General features: G+C 48.8%; 1 protein-coding gene across 2 annotated transcripts; it reads right to left on the minus strand.

The window, feature by feature from the left end:
* Positions 1-267: 267 nt before the first annotated feature.
* CACNG7 (calcium voltage-gated channel auxiliary subunit gamma 7) lies at positions 268-19,434 on the minus strand. 2 transcript variants are annotated; one of them, XM_058707065.1, is made up of 6 exons: positions 19,265-19,434; positions 16,146-16,370; positions 15,732-15,818; positions 15,225-15,344; positions 949-1,094; positions 268-636 (listed from the first exon to the last, which is right to left on the minus strand). In XM_058707065.1, exons 2-6 carry the CDS (start codon positions 16,339-16,341, stop codon positions 379-381), a joined length of 807 nt encoding a protein of 268 aa, XP_058563048.1. In that variant the 5' UTR covers positions 16,342-16,370; positions 19,265-19,434; the 3' UTR covers positions 268-378. The 2 variants fall into 2 exon arrangements, with proteins under 2 accessions (XP_058563048.1, XP_058563047.1); XM_058707064.1 differs by having other exon boundaries at positions 15,204-15,344; positions 19,265-19,426.
* Between the last annotated feature and the right edge of the window lie 505 nt (positions 19,435-19,939).

Raw genomic sequence — 19,939 nt, forward strand, 5'->3', positions numbered from 1 at the left:
CTCAGGGTGGGTGGGCGCTGGGCACCGCGGGCCCTGCGCGCTGGGTGCGCGCTGGGTGCGCACAGGAGGGAAAGCGGTGGGGAGGAGACTGGAGGGCGGGGCGGGGCCCGAGGAAAGGGGCGGGCCCCAGGGAGAGGAGGCGGGGCCGTCTGCAAGTGGACGGGACCGATAGGGGGAGGAGCCCTTGGAAAGTGGGAGGGGCTAGGGCGGCGGGGCGGGGCCACCGGGAAGCGGACGCGGCTGTAGCGTGCACGCAGTCCTCCGGGACGCATCCCGAAGCCCGGAGGGAGGGTGCGGAGCTGTGGGGCTGGAGACCCCTGAGAAGGAGGAAGAGGAGGAGGAGGGAGAGGAGGAGAGGGGGGCTCCGAGGGGCAGGCCTCAGCACGGCGAGGTGGAGATGTGCAGGTGGTCCGGGTACTTGATGGCTGGAGGGTAGTTCTGAGTCATCTGGATGGAGACGTCGCTGGAGATGTCGGAGGGGCTGCGGCCGCGGCGCCACGCCTCGGGCTGCAGAAACTGGCCGGAGTAGTCCGAGCAGTCGCTGAGTCGCGGGCGGTAGAAGGCAGGGTGCGGACGGTACATCTCCTCCTCCGCGTAGCGCTTGGTGAACAAGTACACGGACATCACGCCAGCCCCCTGTGGCAACGCATGATCAGAGTCCCAGAGGCTGGCCCCCCCACCCCGAGCTCCCGATGACCCCAAGACTCCAGACCCCCCCACCCCCATCTCGCTCAGACCCAGGAGTCCAGCCTCCCAGCCCCTCCTCCCCCAGGACCCCAGAAGTTGGGAGCTCCCAGACCCCTCCTCCAGGACCCAGAGGTTAGGCCCTCAGCTGCCACCTCCCTCTTAAATCCAAAGTCTACACCCCCAGCTTCCTCTTCCTCCTGGACCCAGGAATGAGGGCCCCCAGAGCCCTCTCCATTCAAGTCTGGGGCCCGCAGACATCACCTCTTTCAGTAGGAAGGAGGAAGCGGCGAAGGCAAAAGACCACCCGTAGCGATAGTGGAAATACTGCTCAGAGCTGCTGGGCCGGTTCATGACCTCGTCATTGATGCTGGAAATGTAAAGAACCAAGCCCACCACCAAGGAGAGGCCTGGGGGAGCAGAGGGGGCCCTTGGGCCGTTAGCAGTGAATCCCTTGCTGCAGCCCCAGCCCCTCCCCCATATCACTGCCGCCCCTTCCTGCCCCCTCCCCTCTCTTCCCTGCTGGGTCCTGAACTAAATTCCTTTTTTTTTTTTTTTTTTTTTTTCCTGAAGCCCCTTGTGCTGGGCCTTGGCTGGGTGCAGGGATTGCAGAGATGAATGAACTTCCTCTCCTCACTCCTCCCCTAATCTGCTGTCCAGGAGCTCACAGAGCAATTGGGGAAGGCAGATGTGGGCATTGGTCAGTCGTGGCATACACGGTGATATGCACAGTAAGGGAAGTAGTAACACAGAGTTCTCTAGGTCCAGAAGAGGCACCAGCCCACATAGGTGAGTTGCAGGGACAGAGGCAGGGGCAGGGGAAGCCAAGGAAAGCTTCCTGGAAGAATGGTCTTTGTCTGAGTCCTAAAGGATGAGGCCTGGGTTGAGACTGTATGAATAATAATAACAACAACAAGCAACTATGCGCCATGGGCTAAATCCCACCCACATCCTGTTTTTGTATGGCCCTTCTAGCTAAGCATGGCTTTCATAGAATTAAATTGTTGGGAAAAAAATCAAAAGAAGAATGATATTTTGTGGCATGTAAAAAGTATGCGAATTTCAGTTGGCAGTTCCTAAAAGTGTTAAAGATAGAATTACCACATGACCCAGCGATTCCTCCACTGGGGATCTCCACCCAAGAGAATAGGAAACATATGTTCACACAAAAACTTTGCATGAATGTTTGTAGCAGCATTCTTAATAGCCGAAAAGCGGAAACAACCCAAATGTCTATCAACTAAGTGGATAAACAAAATGTGGTATAGCCGTATAAAGGAATATTATTCAGCCAAAAAAAGGAACGGCATACTGATATATACGGCCACGTGGATGAACTTAGAAAATAAGCTCAAGAGAAGGAAGACAGATGCGTGCTGTAGGGTTCCATTTATATGTGATGCTGAAAATAGGCAAATCCGTAGACACAGAGAGTAGATTAGCGGCTGCCAAGGAATGGGGTGGAGGGGAGATTCCGACTGTTGTTAAAGGGTAAGAGGTTTCTTTCTGGAGTAATGAAAATGTTGTGAGATCGGGTGATAGGGATGATTATACCACCTTGCAAATATACGAAAACCACCAAATCATACCAACTTTATGTTTTGTGAATTAGAATACCTCAGTTCAAAATGTATATGCATTTCAGGGGCGGCCTGGGGGGGCTCAGTTGGTTAAGCATCTTACTCTCGGTGTCAGTTCAGGTCATGATGTCGCGGTTCTTGAGTTTAAGCCCCGCGTTGGGCTCTGTGCTGACAGCATGGAGGCCACTTGGGATTCTCTCTCTCTCTCTCTCTCTCTCTCTCTCTCTCTGCCCCTCCCCAGCTTGTGCTCTCTCTCTCTCTCAAAATAAATAAGTGAACTTAAGAAAAAAGTATATGAATTTCTAATGTCAGGGTCTATAAATAAAATTTTATTGGTGCACAGCCACGCCCCTTTGCTCCTGTGTGGCCCGCACTCACAGTGGCAAGCACAGCCTGTATAGCTGAGGATATTCATATCTGGCTTTTTACAGGAAAACTTTCCTGACCCCTGAATTGCAACGCATACACGATCTGTCACCAGCCTCATCCCTGGTCAGTTTCTCTGAGCTCCCTCTACTTAGATCGCATGACTGTCTCACCCTGCCTTGAACTTGTCCAGCTTATTTCTGTCTCAGGGCCTTTGCTCTTGCTGTTCCCTCCAACTGCAAGACTCTTCCTCCGGGCTTCTCCAAGTCTCTCTTTCACTTCATTTACATCTCTCTTCCTTTGTCCCTTCTTTGAGCTCCTTGTTTAAAAAAAAATGCTCTTGGGGTGCCTGGGTGGCTCATTCGGTTAAGCATTCAACTCTTGGTTTTGGCTCAGGTCATGATCTCATGGGTTCATGAGATGGACCCCTGCATCGGGCTCTGTGCTGACCGTGCAGAGCCTACCTGGGATTCTCTTTCTCCCTCTCTCTCTGCCCCTCCCCTGCTCTCTCTCTCTCTCTGTCTCTCTCTCTCTCAAAATAAATAAACATTTTTTAAAATGCTCCTTTACTCAGAATAGAAGAAATGGGAACTGTGAAGAGACACTGTTTCTCAACCATCAGGTCACCAAAAGTTAATAACCTTCACAACATGTTCTTTTGGTGAAGCTGGGGAAACGGCAGCTCTTATGTGTTGCTAGTGGGAGTGTAAAATGGCCCAGGCCCTGTGGAGGGGAATCTGGCCAAATCTAACAAAACCACACATGTATCTGTCCTTTAACTCAGCCATCTCATGCATAAGAATTTACCCTGAAGCTATCTGTCCAACCACACGAAAGCACATATGCACATGTTAATTCACCACATTACTCATAACTGCAAAACAATGGAAATGACCTAGATGAACTTACAGAGAGGATGAGTGGGATACATTGTAACACATCCCAGAGCAGATGACTGTGCCACTGTGAAATGAGAAGGAGGATGGTCTCTATGAACTGGTGTGCCATTCAGTGAGAGTTCCAGACACTGTCACTCAGCTTAACAACAACAACAACAAGAAAGAGTGATGCACAGAAGAATATACGAGTATACAGAATGCTAGCTTTTAAGGAAAAAAAAAGTACATAAAATGCATATGTGCATCTGTTTATTTTTGCAAAAAGAGACATGGTAAGGAAAACAAAAAACGAGGCTGATCGCCTACAGGAGATAAGGGAGAAGAGGAAGGAAGGGATGAGAGAAAAGTGGCGTTGCTGATTTTTGCATGATCTGGACCCTTGGAAGAATGCTAATGTTTTATATGTTCAAAAGATGAAACCAACAAGGATGGAGAAAAAACTAAAATTGAATACAAACAAAAATAAATGAAGCTAAGTTTATATCAAACGAGTAGCACAACCACAGGAAGGAGTAAAAGTATTATTCCAAGTGACTTTTGAATACGGTACTTTGATTATATATTTCACTCTAAAGACAAAAGATCTGCAGAGAAATCTTCAACCTTAGTGGATTTGGGGGGCAGTGGTCTAGAGGTAGCAGTTCTTAAGCAGTGTAGGGTTGAGCAAATGTTCAAATATACTGATATTTAGGGAGCTGGAATTTTTCATTTGGAAGAAAGGAAGACACAGATAAGAATGGGGTGAGGTAAGGAAGAACCCTGGGGCATCAGTATAAAACTCCTGTTTTACAAGCACATGATTCCCCACTTTGTGCCCTGAAGCATCCTAGCAGCAGTGACACCCCAGCAGCAATGAGCACAGCAAGCACCCAGAGTTTGGTCTCTAATATCATCCCTCACTAAATAATAAGCTAGGGCTTCCAGAAGAAGTAGCTAATTTGAAGCCTGGGGGAGAGGCAATAAAAGTGTAATTGTGCCATAAAGCAAAGAAATATGCAACAAAAAAAAAATGATGGGGACATATCAGAAAAGGATGCAGGGACTAGTCTGAAGAGAGTTCCTGGGGCACCTGGGTGGTTACATGTCTGACTTTGGCTCAGGTCATGATCTCATGGTTTGTAAGTTCGAGCCCCACATTGGGCTCTTTGCTGTCAGTGCCAAGCTCACTTTGGATCCTCTGTTCCTCCTCTCTCTGCTTCTCTCCCATTAGTGCTCTCTCTCTCTCTAGAATAAATAAATATTTTTTAAAATGAAGAGGGTTCTTGGGGCATCTGGGTGGCTCAGTCAGTTGAGCATTTGACTTCAGCTCAGGACACGATCTCACAGTTTATGGGTTTGAGCCTTGTGTCAGGCTCTGTGTTGACAGCTGCTTTGGATTCTGTGTCTCCCTCTCTCTCTGCCCCTCCCCTGCTAGCACTCTGTCTCTCTCTCAAAAATAAATTAACATTAAAAAAGTTAATGTTTATTTTTTTGGGGGGGAGGGGCAGAGAGAGAGGGAGACACAGAATCCAAAGCAAGCTCCAGGCTCTGAGCTGTCACCACGGAGCCCCACGCAGGGCTTGAACTCATGGACCATGATCTCATGACTGAGGGATTGTGAGATTGGCTCAGGTCATGATCTCGAGGTTCGTGGATTCGTGTTCCGCATCGGACAGCTCAGAGCCTGGAGCCTGCTTTGGATTCTGTGTCTCCTTCTCTCTCTGCCCCTCTTCCACTCATCTCTCTCTCTCTCTCTCTCTCTCAAAAATAAATAAATAAATGAATAAAAATAAAAGCTTCCTTTATCATAAAGGAACTTAACATACCATCTCAAGCAAGTGACCAAAACGAACATCACCAATAGTGGAGTTGACTGACACCATTACCTCCTGAAGTGAGCGTGCCACAACTCCATTTACGTGGCCTTCCCGCTGGAAATGTGTAACCTGAATCCACTCCTAAGGAAACTGTGGCCATTCCACTAGACAACTGGCTGAGCTCTTCAAAAAAGTCAACATGAAAGATATTTCTTCTTTAAAAAGGCACAGGAACTATATAAAAGATGAAAGGCAACGAAAGAGACAGGATGGGGATATACAACGTATGCTCCTAGATTGCAAACTGAATTGGGATGAGAGGGGGCAGAAATGACTACAAAAGACAGCATTGGGACCATTGGTGAAATTTGAATATGGATGGTGTTTTAGCTATAATATTGTATAAATGTTAAACTTCCTGAATTTGATTATTGTACTGTGGTTAGAAAAGGGAATGGAGGGGCGCCTGGGTGGCTCAGTCGGTTAAGCGTCCAATTCAGCTCAGGTCATGATCTCACGGTTTGTGGGTTCGAGCCCCGCGTCAGGGTCTGAGCTGACAGCTCAGAGCCTAGAACCTGCTTTGGATTCTGTGTCTCCCTCTCCCTCTGCCCCTCCACTGCTCATGATCTGTCTCTCTCTCTCTCTCTCTCTCTTTCAAAAATAAATAAAAACATTAAAAATGAAAGAAAAGGGAATGGATACACTTGTTTTTAGGAGATACTTGCTGAAGTATTTAGGGGTGAGGTGTTTGCTACTTATGTTCAAGTGTGTGTATATATATATATATATATATATATATATATATATATATATATATATCTCAGATACAATATGGATAGAAAGAGAGAGAGAACATGGCAAAACATTAAAATTTGGTCCACCGGAAGGGTATATGTGAGTTTACTGCATTATTTTTGGCTAATTTTTCCGTAGGTTGAAATTTTTTTCCAGAACAACAAAAAGAAATTCAACAAACTAGGTATTCCAAAACAGGATTTTTCCTCCCCAAGGTACCAAAGTATCACCCGGGAAATCACTTATTCATTAGAAAGAGGAAACTCCCTTTTCAATGAACAGCCCTGATGACCATTACCTTTACCAAAGTTTCAAACTTTGTTCCCGTCACGGGGAACGACCTGACATTATTCACCACACGAAGTGATGGGACATACGAACGCAGCACTCCTCTGTATCTGCTTGCCAAACATTTTTAACCTGGATCTAATAAAGCCTCTAGTGTAGACATGACTCCCAGTTTACAGAGAAAGCAAGCAACAAGGAACAAATCAAACGACGCCATGGAAAAACAATCAAACAGATCTAAGACGGGGACCTTCTATAGTAACTGACACCTTGGTCAGCAGGCTTCCAAAGGACAGTGATATGGGTCAAGCCAGTAACACTGCATCCAGTGATCATTCTTAACACCCCCAAAGACAGACAACCAGGCATTGTGTCTCTGGATGCAGTGCGGTAGGATATAAACAGCACCACCTATCTTTGAAGTATTTTTTTGCCAAACACACACACACACACACACACACACACACACACCAGAAACCCATAAACCTGGATTGGATCAACAGTTTTATAGGTAAACACAGGGATGAATGAGCATATTACACAACATGAGAGGGCAACGGGAAAAATCCTGGAGGTAGGAATTCTACAAGACACATGACCAGATTTCAGCAACAAATAAGTGGCAAGGAAAAAATAGGAGAGAGACTATTATAGATTAAAAGACGCTTCAGAGATCTATCAGCTAAATGCACAGGTGGAATTTGAATCCTGATTTGCGACAAACTAACTGTAAAAAGGCACTTATTTATGAGATACGTGGGGAAGGAGAACCCTGACTAGATATTAAATGATATTAAGCAGCTATTCTTAATTGTTTGGGCATGATGGCTATGTTAAATAACAAAGTACTTACTTCTCCAAGATATACTGAAATATTTGTGGGTAAAAACGATTTAATGGCAGAGGCTGGCCTTAAAATAACGTAGCGAAGTGCAGAAGGGAGATACGGCCGTGGGACTAAAAAAAGATTCGCCATATGTTGGTAACTTTTTGAAGCTGAGAGAAGGATACACGGGATTTCACTTATTTATACTATTCTTTCTGTATTTTTATAATGAAGTACATTTTAGAAGTCAGTGTTGTAAAAAAAAATAGTGGGGGAACTAGTCTAGAGTAAAAGAGACGTGAACTAAATGCTGTGTGTGAACCAAGCTTGAATCCTGGTTTGGGGAGGGGAGCTATAAAAGGCATTCTTGAAACAATGGGACAGTCTGCGAATGGAATAAATTATATTATGGCATTACTGGAAGATTTCTTGGTATGATAATGGTGGTGTAGTAGAATGCCCTTCCTCTTAAGAGATGCATCCTACAGTGTTTAGAGATGAACTATTGTGATGTCCATAACTTAATTTTAAATGGTAACGTCGGGGCGCCTGGGTGGCTCAGTCGGTTAAGCGTCCGACTTCAGCTCAGGTCACAATCTCGAGGTCCGTGAGTTCGAGCCCCGCGTCGGGCTCTGGGCTGATGGCTCGGAGCCTGGAGGCTGCTTCCGATTCTGTGTCTCCCTCTCTCTCTGCCCCTCCCCCGGTCATGCTCTGTCTTTTTCTGTCTCAAAAATAAATAAACGTTAAAAAAAATAAATAAATAAATGGTAACGTCCCAGAAAAGCATGGGGAGAGGGGAGAAAAAGAGGAGGGTGGAAAAAAAGAGAAAGAATATGGCAAAACATCAGAAAAGTGCAGGATTCAGGTGGAGGAAAGTATACAATGCTCATTGCACTCTTCTATTGATTTCAAAGTTTTCATTAAAAAATTGGACTGATTGGGGCAACTGGGTGGCTCAGTAAGTTAAGCATTGGACTCTTAATTTTGGCTTAGGTCATGATCTGACGGTTGTGGGATTGAGCCCCACATCAGGCTCTGGGCTGACAGTGGGGAGCCTGCTTGGGATTCTCCCTCTCCTTCTCTCTCTGCCCCTGCCCTCTCAAAATAAATGCATAAACTCAAAAAAAATTGGAGTGAGGCGCCTAGGTGGCTCAGTTGGTTAAGTGTCCAACTTCAGCTCAGGTCATGATCTCATGGCTGGTGGGTTCAAGCCCCTCATTGGGCTCCATTCTGACAGCTCAGAGCCTGGAGCCTGCTTCAGATTCTATGTCTCCCTCTCTGTCTGCACCTCCCCCTCTCATGCGCGCTCTCTCTCTCTCTCTCTTTCTCTCAAAAAATAACATCTAAAAAAGATTGGAGTGATTGAGATAATGCCCCCCATTACTCTCCTTCCCCTGTCCTATTTTTTTGTCACTCTGATTACTACCTAACATGTAATTTGTATCTGTAATTGTTTCCACCATACATCTCCCCCACTGGGATGCTTGGAACTAGACTACCTTGTTCCTGTTTGCATCGCTATCATGTAGCACAATAATAAATACCAGTTGAATGGATGAGTATACTTGCCAAGCAACTCGAGCTTCTAGCAAAGCTCATTAGTTGCTTTCTTTTTTTGAATGCACGCTAAATCCCCCCATTTCTCCATTTCCTCTAGGAATTAACTTTTCCTTGCTCTGAACATCCATAGCACTTTCAATTTCTAGAATTCCATAATTTTGGTATTCAAGAAGAGTGGGCCCACAAAGTGTGGTGGAAAAGCATCCGAGATAGATCCAGAAAGATGACCAGGCTTAAAGAAAAGAAATAGCAAAGGAATCCTACAATCCACACTCACTCAAGTACCCATGTCCCTAGTACCCTAGTCAGGTACCAGGGGAGTCATCCTGATTTCTTTCTTTCTCTCTCTCTCTCTCTCTCTCTCTCTCTCTCTCATCCACCAAAGATTCTCAGTCATCAAGTCATGTCCATTTTACTTCCTGAATCTCTCATAAATCAAAACCCCTTCTTGTGGGGTAACTGGGTGTCTCGGTTGAGCATCCAATTCTTTTTTTTTTTTACATTTATTTATTTTTAAAAGAGAGAGAGAGAGAGCAGTGGAGGGGCAGAGAGAGAGGGAGACACAGAATCCAAAGCTGGCTCCAGGCTCTGAGCTGTCAACACAGAGCCCAATGTGGGGTCCGGACTGACAAACGTGAGATCATGGCCTGAGCTGAAGTCGGATGCTTGACCGACTGAGCCACCCAGGTGCCCCATATTCTTTAATTATTTTTTTTAACGTTTATTTATTTTTGAGACAGAGAGAGACAGAGCATGAATGGGGGAGGGTCAGAGAGAGGGAGACACAGAATCTGAAACAGGCTCCAGGCTCCGAGCTGTCAGCATAGAGCCCGACGCAGGGCTTGAACTCACGGACTGCGAGATCATGACCTGAGTCGAAGTCAGCTGCTTAACCGACTGAGCCACCCAGGGGCCCCCAGGGGCCCCATATTCTTGATTTCAGCTCAGGTCATGGCCCCGGGGTCATGGGATAGAGCCCTGTGTTGGGCTGTGCGCTTAGTGTGGAACCTGCTTGAGATTCTCTCTCTCTCCCTCTGCCCCTTTCCCCTGCTCTCTCTCTCTCTCTCTCTCTCTCTCTCTCTCTCTCTCTCAAAACAACAAACAAACAAAAAAAACCTTCTTGTAACCACAAATCCTCTGGCCCAGTTAAGGTTTATTGTCAATGCTTATACCATTGCCCTTAAATCCCTATCTCCCTGCTTTAGGTACTGGTTCTTTCTAAAACCCATACAAACTCTAGCCTTCTCTTGTCAAAATTCTTCCTTGGCTCCCTGTTGTGCACAGAAGTTTTTCATTCCTCAGCCTGACATCCCAGATTCTGTGATCTGACTCCTGCTAACCACCTTGATTCCGTTTTAGATTACAGTTCTAAACAACAGACATTCTGCATAAGGCAAGTCAGGAGCAAAGGTTGATAAGGAAACAAATAAACAAATATTCCCAAAGAGAGAGAATTTTTTGTGGCTTTTTTTGCTTTTTTTGTTTTTACTAATTAAAAATCATGTAAAAACAATAGCAAAAGTTATTCTCATCATTCTTTCTACTTCCTGGATATTTTGTAGTGGCTCTGGTTCTCCAAAAATAATCTTTCCCCCTTTTTTCTCCTTTCTTCTCTTTCTCCCTCCTTCCCTCCCCACTTCCTTTCTCTGTGATCCAACTCCCACTACATCCCCCCTCCCACCTCGCCCCACATCTGGTTCAGAATACCACCCTAGGCAAGAATCACCTACATTCCAAGCTGAATAGAAACAACCCGGCCTTAGAACAATACGGTTTCAGGACCATGGAGAGCTGCACATGAGTCTACGTCTGCCTTAGATGCTTTCTAGGGCATTAACACCTGCTGTGAATTCCACCACCGTACAAGGCACTATTCTTCCTTCATTTGAAAAATTCCCCCTCGCCCTTTCAGCTTCATCTACTCAGATGTCACCTCCTCTTGGAAGCCCTCCCAGGTCACTCCACCACCACCCTCCACCACCCTACAGTACCAAGTTAATACATCTTCCCCTTTCCCAGAATGCCTTAAGCTGTCCTTATCATTCATCCTTCATACAAATATTTCAATGTGTAGTTTGTACCAGAAACTCATCTAGGCTTTGCAGACACAAATGAGAGAATGTTTGTAAGTGTCCATGTATTTTGGAGGGTACATTCTGGTAGGAGGCAGGAAGCAAATAAGATGACAATAGCAATAAGTGTGATGAAACAAATATAAAGTTTGCAATGTGGTACATAGTATAGTGGGGGTGAGGCAATATTACATACTGTTGTCAGGGAGACAAACTCTGAAGGGAGAAAGTTCAAGCCCTTTGAGTACCAGGAGGAAGAGACTTCCAAGCATGAAGGGATAATGAGTGCAGAGTCCTCATATGGGACTGAGATGAGCATTTTCAAGGAATAGAAGGAGGCCAGTGTGGCTGAGGTTGTAAGCAATGAAGAGAATGTTAGTGGGTTAGGAAATGAGGTCAGAGATCTGAGCAGTAGCCAAATCATGGAAAACCTTGTAGGCTAGCATGGGGAGTTTGGATGTATTCTAAGTGCAACGGGAATCCACTGAGCATTGAAGGGATTTAAGCAAGTGTGTAGTTTTGATTTGCTGGGTAATTGGGGCTGTTTTGTAACTGACTGAATGTGAGCTCTCACTTAGGATTCAGCCACATCTTCAGTGCTCTGTTCAGGACCTGGCATGTAGGATGTCTGGGTAAATGTTTGATGAGCAAATGAATGAGTAGATGCATGTTGCGGGTCAGGGGTTAATATGGGCTTTGCATGGGAAGCATGTTTCTTATGACCTGGAAAAAGAAAATCAATGACATTCCATCCTCCTCCCTGCTTCTCTCGCCAACCATATCGAGTCAGTCATCTGGTTCCATTGATTCTTCTGTCGATCTACTTCTCTGTCAAAGTCATCCTGTTGCCTTTAGCTTTCCATCCCTAGCCCAGCTCAGGCCCCAGCTGCTCTTGCCGAAACCACTGCATAAGCTTCCTCCTTGGTTTGCCAATTTCTTTTCTTTTCCCCCCACTAGTCCATTCCCAACATGCTCCCTGAAAGATGCTTAGCACCCAGGTGTGACCCAATCCCTCCCCTGCCCCAAATCTCCCACCACTTTATCCAGAATTGAATGCCAAACCCACCATTTACCAGCCCTTAAGCAACTAACTTCTGTCTCTCTCTCCAAGTCTTGGTTTCCTCATTGGGAACATGAGGCAGATAGACTAGATTATTCTGTTCTAGGATCTAAGAAGCTGGTACTGTTTCCATCCTTTCCTCTACTTTTAAATCTCTTTAATTTTTATGATTTTTTAAAAAGCTTTTTATTTTTTATTTTCTTATTTTTTTGAGTAATCTCTACACCCAACATGGGGCTCAAACTCACCCCAAGATCAAGGGTCCCATGCTCTACTGACTGAGCCAACCAGGTGCCCCATTTTTTGTGTGTGATTTTTCATTTTGGTGGGGCAATACAGTGCCATAGTGAAAGCTTGGGTGGGCGATCCTGCTTCCACTATGGAGCAAGGTCACCTGTGAGTGCTTCTGTTTCCTCACCTGGAGAATGAGAATCACAGTGGCATCTGCCTTACGAGGTAAAGAAAACGAAATAACCTGCATAAAGCACTTAAGACTTCCCCAAACCATGGCACTCCATGAAGTGCTTATTATTTTGGCTGTTGCTGTGATTAGCACCATGTATGTCTATATGTATGGTTGCCCTTCACATCTATGATCTGGACCAGGGGTCAGCAAACTACCGTTTGCTCCAACACTTGTTTTTGTATGGTTTGTGAGCTAAGCATGGTTTCTCCATTGTTAAATGGTGAGAAAAACAAAACAAAACAAAACGAGAAGAATATTTCATGGCTCGTGAAAATTACATGGAACTCAAATGTCAAGATCTATAAATAGTATCACTGGGGCACAGCCATGCCCACTGCTGCACCTCTGGTTGTTGTGACACTACAACCCTATGGCTCACAAAGCCTGAAATAGGTACCATTTGGCCCTACATGGGTTTGCTATCCCCTAAGATGTGTCCTCTCCAGACACATGGGTGGCTCAGTCGGTTAAGCGTCTGACTCTTGGTTTTAGCTCAGGTCATGATCTCATGGTTTCATGAGTTCGAGCCCCATGGGCTGACAGTGTGGAGCCTGCTTGGGATTCTTTCTCTCTGCCCTTCCCCCACTTGCGTGCTCTCTCTCTCTCTCTCTCTCAAAATAAATCAACTTAAAAACATTATTTTAAAGGGGTGCCTGGGTGGCTCAGTCAGTTAAGTGTCTGACTTCAGCTCAGGTCATGATCTCACAGCTTGTGGGTTCCAGCCCCATGTCAGGCTCTGTGCTGACAGCTCAGAACCTGGAGCCTGCTTTGGATTCTGTGTCTCCCACTCTCTCTGCCCCTCCTCTGCTCACACTCTGTCTCTTTCTCCTTCAAAAATAAAAATAAAAACATTAAAAAAAAGATATTTCCTCTCAGCAATTCCATTCTGTAGCCCATGAAGTTAAGGGGAAGAATTTGAATGCAGGGTTTTCTAGGTTCACAGCAGTATGAACTGTCGGTCACTACACCCCAAAACCTTGAAAGCACATGACCATAGGCCGTATTTTGTGAAATGAACTCAAGGAAGGGCTTTAGGAAGCAGGCTTCAATCTCCCCAAATTGCTCTGTTGTTACATCAGAGGCCTGACCTCCAGCCATGACAGCACCATCGATCCTCAGCCTGATCTTGGGAAGTCAGGTCCTGGGGCACCACAGGAGCATGATCCTGGGTTTTGGGAGGAGAACACCCTCTATGCTAACCGACTACTCTGTCACTGGGCTACGCTACCCCTTCTGTGAACAGCAAACAATGGGATTTTCCTTCTAGTGTTTTGGGTAGATTGAATAAAAGCAACTACCCTCGCCCCACTTCCTCTCTCTCTGTAGGACACTATTTTTCCATATGAAAAAACGATGAGCCCTTTCGGCTCTGACGCTCTGGGATGGTGATATTCTATGTGCCTTATTTTAGCTCCGTGTCTGGCTCCACATGCTGCGATTCAAGTTTACAGGCAGGTTGCACCCTGGTTTCTTTGGAAAATGCCTCTTCAGGTTAGGTTGGAGGCAGGGGGGAGGTGTGGCCTGGAGAAAGCTGGCTGAGGAGCAGGGAGGAGATTGGGGGTACCCAAACATCCATCTTCAACTATCTGTGGAGCCAACACTCCAGAGGGATCCAAGTACAGGACCCAGGGGACAGAATGGAAATGAGACGTATGCAGGCTTTGTTCATAAAATATCAACTGAATTAGAAGGACCCGAATGGAGTGTAACTAAATTATGTTGAATGAATCTGAGCCAAGTTGAAGAACTGAGTCAAAATACACTGGGGTTAGTTGGACCAGATTGATGAGTTAAATGTGTTAGGGCTGAGTTGACCCGGGCTGAACTGAGCTGAGATGGACTGAAATGGACCATGCAGTGCTGACATTGGAGGAGGGTAACACCTAAGACAGAGCTCTGCAGGGGAGCTCAGGACATTCGGTCCCCCAGCACCAGTTTATGCGTCTTGGGCAACTCCCTGCACAACTGTGGGCCTCAGTGCCCCCATTTTATCAAGTGAGTGCTAATAATAACACTCCCTGGCAAAGATGTTATGGAAAAGGTGTGAGATCACTTGTGCAAAAGATCCTCATGTCTCAAAAGAAGAAACAAACAAATATTGAAATGTAGCTAATGATGTGCATGGTGAAATACTTTGGGTGAGATTTATGGACACTTTTCTTTGAACTGCATAAAGAAATAAAGGTGGATTCATGGATGGATAGAAATATAGATAGATGGACAGATACGGGGCAAAGCAAGTCTAGTAATAGGGTAACAGTTGACTCTAAGTGGTGGGTCCGTCCATGGGTGTTCATTCCAAAATCCTTTCCACTTTTCTATTTGAAAAATTTTCGAATACAATGTTGCACAGAAAATAAAGAGCCTTATGATATGTTAACTGCTAAAATATCAGGAGTGGTTAAAAAACACAGCCTCTGGAGGCAAAAGGTGTGAGGCTGAGTCCCAGCTCTGTGTCACTAGTTGTATGGGCCTGAGCAAATTACTTCATCTCTCTGATCATTTGTTTCTGCATCTGTAAAATGGGGCTGTTGATAGCATTTACCTCACAGGGTTGTGGAGAGCATCAGAACAGAGCCCCATACCTAATTAGCACCCCATAAACATTCGCTATGATTTGGTCCTCCCAACAAGCTGTGAAATGGGTGCTGTGATTTCCATTTCACAGAGAAGGAAAGTGGGGGCTCAGAGAGGTTCTGCAACCCCTCCAGATCACACAGCAAGGAAGCGGCTTTCTTAGTGGAAGAGAGACCACAGGTTCCTGGAACCAGCAACAGTCCCCCAGCCCCTAAGTCCTTTCCTTGGGCTCACCCGAGAGGATGAAGAAGATACCAGAAACGAAGGCCAGAATGGTCCTCTGTGGGCGGATGTGGCCGATGTTACTGATGACGAAGGCCGTGAACACTAGGAAGAGACTGACCATGGGGAAGGGGGTGGCTGTGCGCACCGTCTCTGAGAGAGGGTAAAGGGAGAGACAGGGGGTGAGGGGAGACTCGGGGGGGGGGGTTGACACCTTCCCATTCCCCCTAACTCTCCACTCCCATCATCCGCACCCCCTTTGTGGCTCCTCCCCTTTCCCATACCTCCACTGCTGGCCCCATTCCTTAGCCCAGGCCCCACCCCTTTTGGTTTGGCCCCACCCCATTCCTGTTGACTCCACCCACTGCTCAGGCCCCGCCCCATCAACCTGGAGGGTTCTCTTCATCCAGCCTCTGCCTTCTTTCAAGCTTCTACTCCTTCCCTTCCACCCCACCCCTTCCCTGGTGCTGCCCTTTCTCCCAGGACTCTCCCTGTGATCCTGCCCCCCTTTGCCTGCCCCCCGCCCCCGCTTCCCCTCACTCAGAATATTCTCCGTGTTTTCCGTCACCAAGTTGATCTCCGGTTCAAGGAAATACTCTGAGGCCACACAGCGACCCTTCTCCCGGCCTGGGGGGGGGGGGGGAGAGACAAGAAGGTAAAGCTGGATGAGAGGCTCCTGAGTTCCGGAGAGGCAGGGTTTTTATTCTGCCCATTCAACACTGGAACTGTCCAGGAGACAAGGACTGATGGACTCTCCAGGGATTAGGGACCCTGGAATTGTGTGAGCATGGGGCTCTCAGATCCAGGACATAAAGGGCTAGAGGTCGGGTCTCCAGGAGAAAAACAGGACCAGTTTCTGGACTTCTGGAACCCAAGGGATAGAAGTACAGGTAAGGGCTCTCCGGTCCCAGGCAAGGCAGGGGCAGTTGAATGGATGGCAGGTGAGGTCCGTACCTGCAAAGAAGCAGACCCGCCAGAGGCCTGCGTGCAGGGCCATCTTGACCTCCGTGGTCTGGTTCTGCGGCAGCACCGTTCCCTCTTCCATGTACAGCCAGTAATCAGTGCTGACCGCGATGCCCACGAGCAGCAGGCCACACGCCCCGAACACGCTGCTCAGCAGGGTCAGGGCGCGGCTGCTGCAATGACTCATCGTCAGCGGCGGGGGGCGCCCTGCGGGGCCTGAGTGAGAGACAGAAAGCTGGTGTCCTGGAGAGCCCTGGTGGGGCTAACTAGATTCCCCAACCCCAAGCAAACACCTGGACACTGGACCCAGGCTCTGACCTCTGTGCCCTAATCCATGACCCCATTTCTGGATGGGAACCAGTGACATCAACTGTTGACCTTCAGCCCCAGGCCTGGCCTTCCCACACCTGACACTTGTGTTCTGGATCCTGATGAGAGGTCCCACACCAGATCGCCAGCCCCAGAATAAGATTTTCAACTGTAACCCTTTAGCCCAGATCCAGAGATTGGACCTTAGCTCCAACCATGTGTCTGGACCTGGGTCCCAAATATCATGACTCTGACTAGAAGCTCAACTCCCATATTCTCAATGCCAGAACCAGGCCCTCCAACCCTAACCTTAGGCCCTTTCCCGAGCCCCCCACCAGAATCCTTAACCTTGAGCCTGGTCCCATGACTCAAACTTACACTGACCAGGCATTCCAACATAAGAACCAGGCATATCTCCCCAATCCTGACTCGTGGTACCTTAACCCTTTTCTCTTGGAGTCTGTTTCTGAATAGTTACCAGAACCCCCCCCCCAAGTGGGTCACTAACAAGAAGAACCCTAAGTAAGGGTCCCACTAACCAAGGACCCACTAACCAAGACCTTGAGCAGAGGCTCCTGCCCAAGTTAAAACACTTGGACTCTTCTCTTGACATTTAATACCCAATTCTGACACCAGGACCTTGACCCCATAACCTTCTGACTCTGTTCCTGTGCCTTGACCTCAATTTGATAACTCAATCTGATACCTCAATCTGAGATCGTGGCCCATGACTCAGAGGTAAGATTCCAGAACCCTAATCCCCCCCATCCCAGATCCAGGCAGGTTCACCTGGGATGCTGGGGCTCCATCTCAAGCTGCTGGATCCCAGAACACTGGGACTCAGAGACCTGGAGCCTGGATTTTGGCTAGAGATTCCAGAATGTCAAAACCATGAGCTGGGACCCGCCCACCCCCTCAATTCAGCACCCTAGCCAGAGTACCCTAGACCATCTTTCAAACTAGGGATCAGTGCTCTGAACCCTAAACCCCCAAATCAGGAAGTCCATGATTCCCCCTTCATGTGCCATCACAAGGTCCCCAAATTCCCTACCAGAGAATCCAGATTCTAACTTCCAATGTTAGGACTTCCAATTACACATCCAACCTGAAATTCTGATCCCTCTAACGTTGGAGCCTCAAAACACGAGAGATCTCCAGTTCATAGCTGTGGCCTTCCAAATTACAGTCGGGGAGCTGGAGTTTTGAGCTAGGGAGCTCATAATCCCATACTTCCCACTCTTGTCCCCCCATCCCCCAGCCAAGAACTTTCCCCTGCACCACACAATCCCATGATTTGGGGGGACTCAACTTGGGATTCCCATCCTATTTCATCCAGGGATCTCTGCGTCCCTGAATACCCGGGATCCCCACCATCTTTTTAAACTAGGAAGGTGAAGGGGCGCCTGGGTGGCTCAGTCAAGCGTCCTACTTCAACTCAGGTCACGATCTCGCGGTCCGTGAGTTCGAGCCCCGCGTTGGGCTCTGGGCTGATGGCTCAGAGCCTGGAGCCTGCTTCTGATTCTGTGTCTCCCTCTCTCTCTGCCCCTCCCCCGTTCATGCTCTGTCTTTCTCTATCTCAAAAATAAATAAACGTTAAAAAAAAAAAAGTTTAGGGGCGCCTGGGTGGCTCAGTCGGTTGAGCATCCGACTTCGGCTCAGGTCACGATCTCGCGGTCCATGAGTTCGAGCCCCGCGTCGGGCTCTGGGCTGATGGCTCAGAGCCTGGAGCCTGCTTCCGATTCTGTGTCTCCCTCTCTCTCTGCCCACCCCCCCCCACCCCCCGTTCAATGCAGCCAAGACTTGAGACCCCGCTTTCTTTAATCAGAATTCTTGGAGCCTTGAAACTCTGCCCCATGCCAATAAGGATCTTGGAGTCAGACAACTTTCATCACTGCGCACCCCCCATCTCAGCACCCAGAGCCCTCACCCCCCACCAGACCCCACCCCCAGCCTCCTGGAGGAGTCAGGGATGCAAGTCTGGCAGAGCTCTGTCCAGCTTTTCCTCCCATCCCCCATCCCGACGCTCCGGGGCTTAACCGCCAGCTACTTGCTCCCCTTCCAGTCCACTCAGCTCAGAAACAAGCATCAAAACCCCAGTCACCCTGACTGCCTGAGTCCCAGGTAGCTGACCTCAGCTCCCCCCACCCGCCATGACTCCTTGGACTGTCAGCTGGGACCTTGCCCACTGACACCTTTCTCACTTCGCCTCAGAAACCCACTCCTGCTGTGCTCTGATTCCTCCGGACTCCAAGTGGCCTGCCCAGATCTCATTCTCCTCTAGCCCTTTTTCCTTTGGGACCCTCCCCCAGGCCTGGAGCCACCTTCTTATCCTTCTGTATTGCAGCCTCTTCTGGATTCAGGATCCTTCGGATCCCAGGAGTCCCATTCTCCAAGCCCCAAGTCCAAACTCCGTCTCCCTCCAATCTCTTGAGGAACGTATTCCCCGTTCCTGGGGACCCCTTCTCAGACTCACATCCTGCTCTCACCGGGCCCGGGCCCTCCCCCCTCATCCAGGACGGCCTCCCTCAAGGACCTGGCCTGCACCCTCCTTAGGGCCCACGGTCTCTAAGACTCGGACATTAAGAGTACAGTTGCCCCACTCCAGGACCCTCGGACCCTGTCCTCCCGGATTCCCTAGGCCCGATGTCCCCCCACCCCTCATTGCCTCCCGAACTCGGGCGTCCGGACCGCCAGAATCCCACACCCCAGGTCCCTTCAGGGCCCTTTTAGCCCCAACCCCTAGCTCCCAGCCACCTCAAGGGGACCCCCCACTCCTTCCAGGACCCTCCCCTCGCGCTCACCTCGCTCAGGGCTGGGCGGACGCTCCGGGCCGCGGGCCCCGCAGCCGCATGACCGGCCCCGCGGCTTCCCCCGGCCGCCGCCGCCGCCACCGGGGTCGCCGGTGCCCGCGCCCCCCGCCCCCGCCCCGGAGCCCGGCGTCCCGGCCCCCTCCCGGCCTCCCACCCCCCACCCCCCGCGCCCGCGGCCTCACTCGGCGGACGGCGCCGGGAGCTGGGACCGGCGGCCGCTCATTGGCTACTGCGGAGGAGGGGAGGGGCGGGAAGGGAGGGGGAGGCTGCAGGGAGGGAGGGAGCTGGGCCTTGAGAATGGGGGAGGCAGGGAGGGAGAGAGAATAGAAACAGAGGCAGAGAGCCCGAGAGGGGCAGGGGCGCACAGAGAGGCAGAGAGACGGGGCCGAGGGTCCGGGACACACGGAGACCTCGAGGCTGAGAGATGCTGAGACTCGCAGGTCTGGGGACCAGGGGAGACACAGAGACGGCCTAGAAGAGACAGAGAGAGAGAGAGGAAAGGAGAGACAGAGATCAGCTCTAAGACCCCCTCTGCTCTCAGGCTCAGAGATTCCGGGGCTCTGGAAGTGGAGAGGCCAGAGAGACAGAGACAGAAAGAGACAGGAAGACGCTCAGAGGCCCTGGGCTGAGAGATGCTGAGACCCAGAGACCTTGAGCTAGGGAAAG

Source organism: Neofelis nebulosa, chromosome 17 (genome assembly GCF_028018385.1).
Source record: "Neofelis nebulosa isolate mNeoNeb1 chromosome 17, mNeoNeb1.pri, whole genome shotgun sequence".
Classification (NCBI taxonomy): domain Eukaryota; kingdom Metazoa; phylum Chordata; class Mammalia; order Carnivora; family Felidae; genus Neofelis; species Neofelis nebulosa.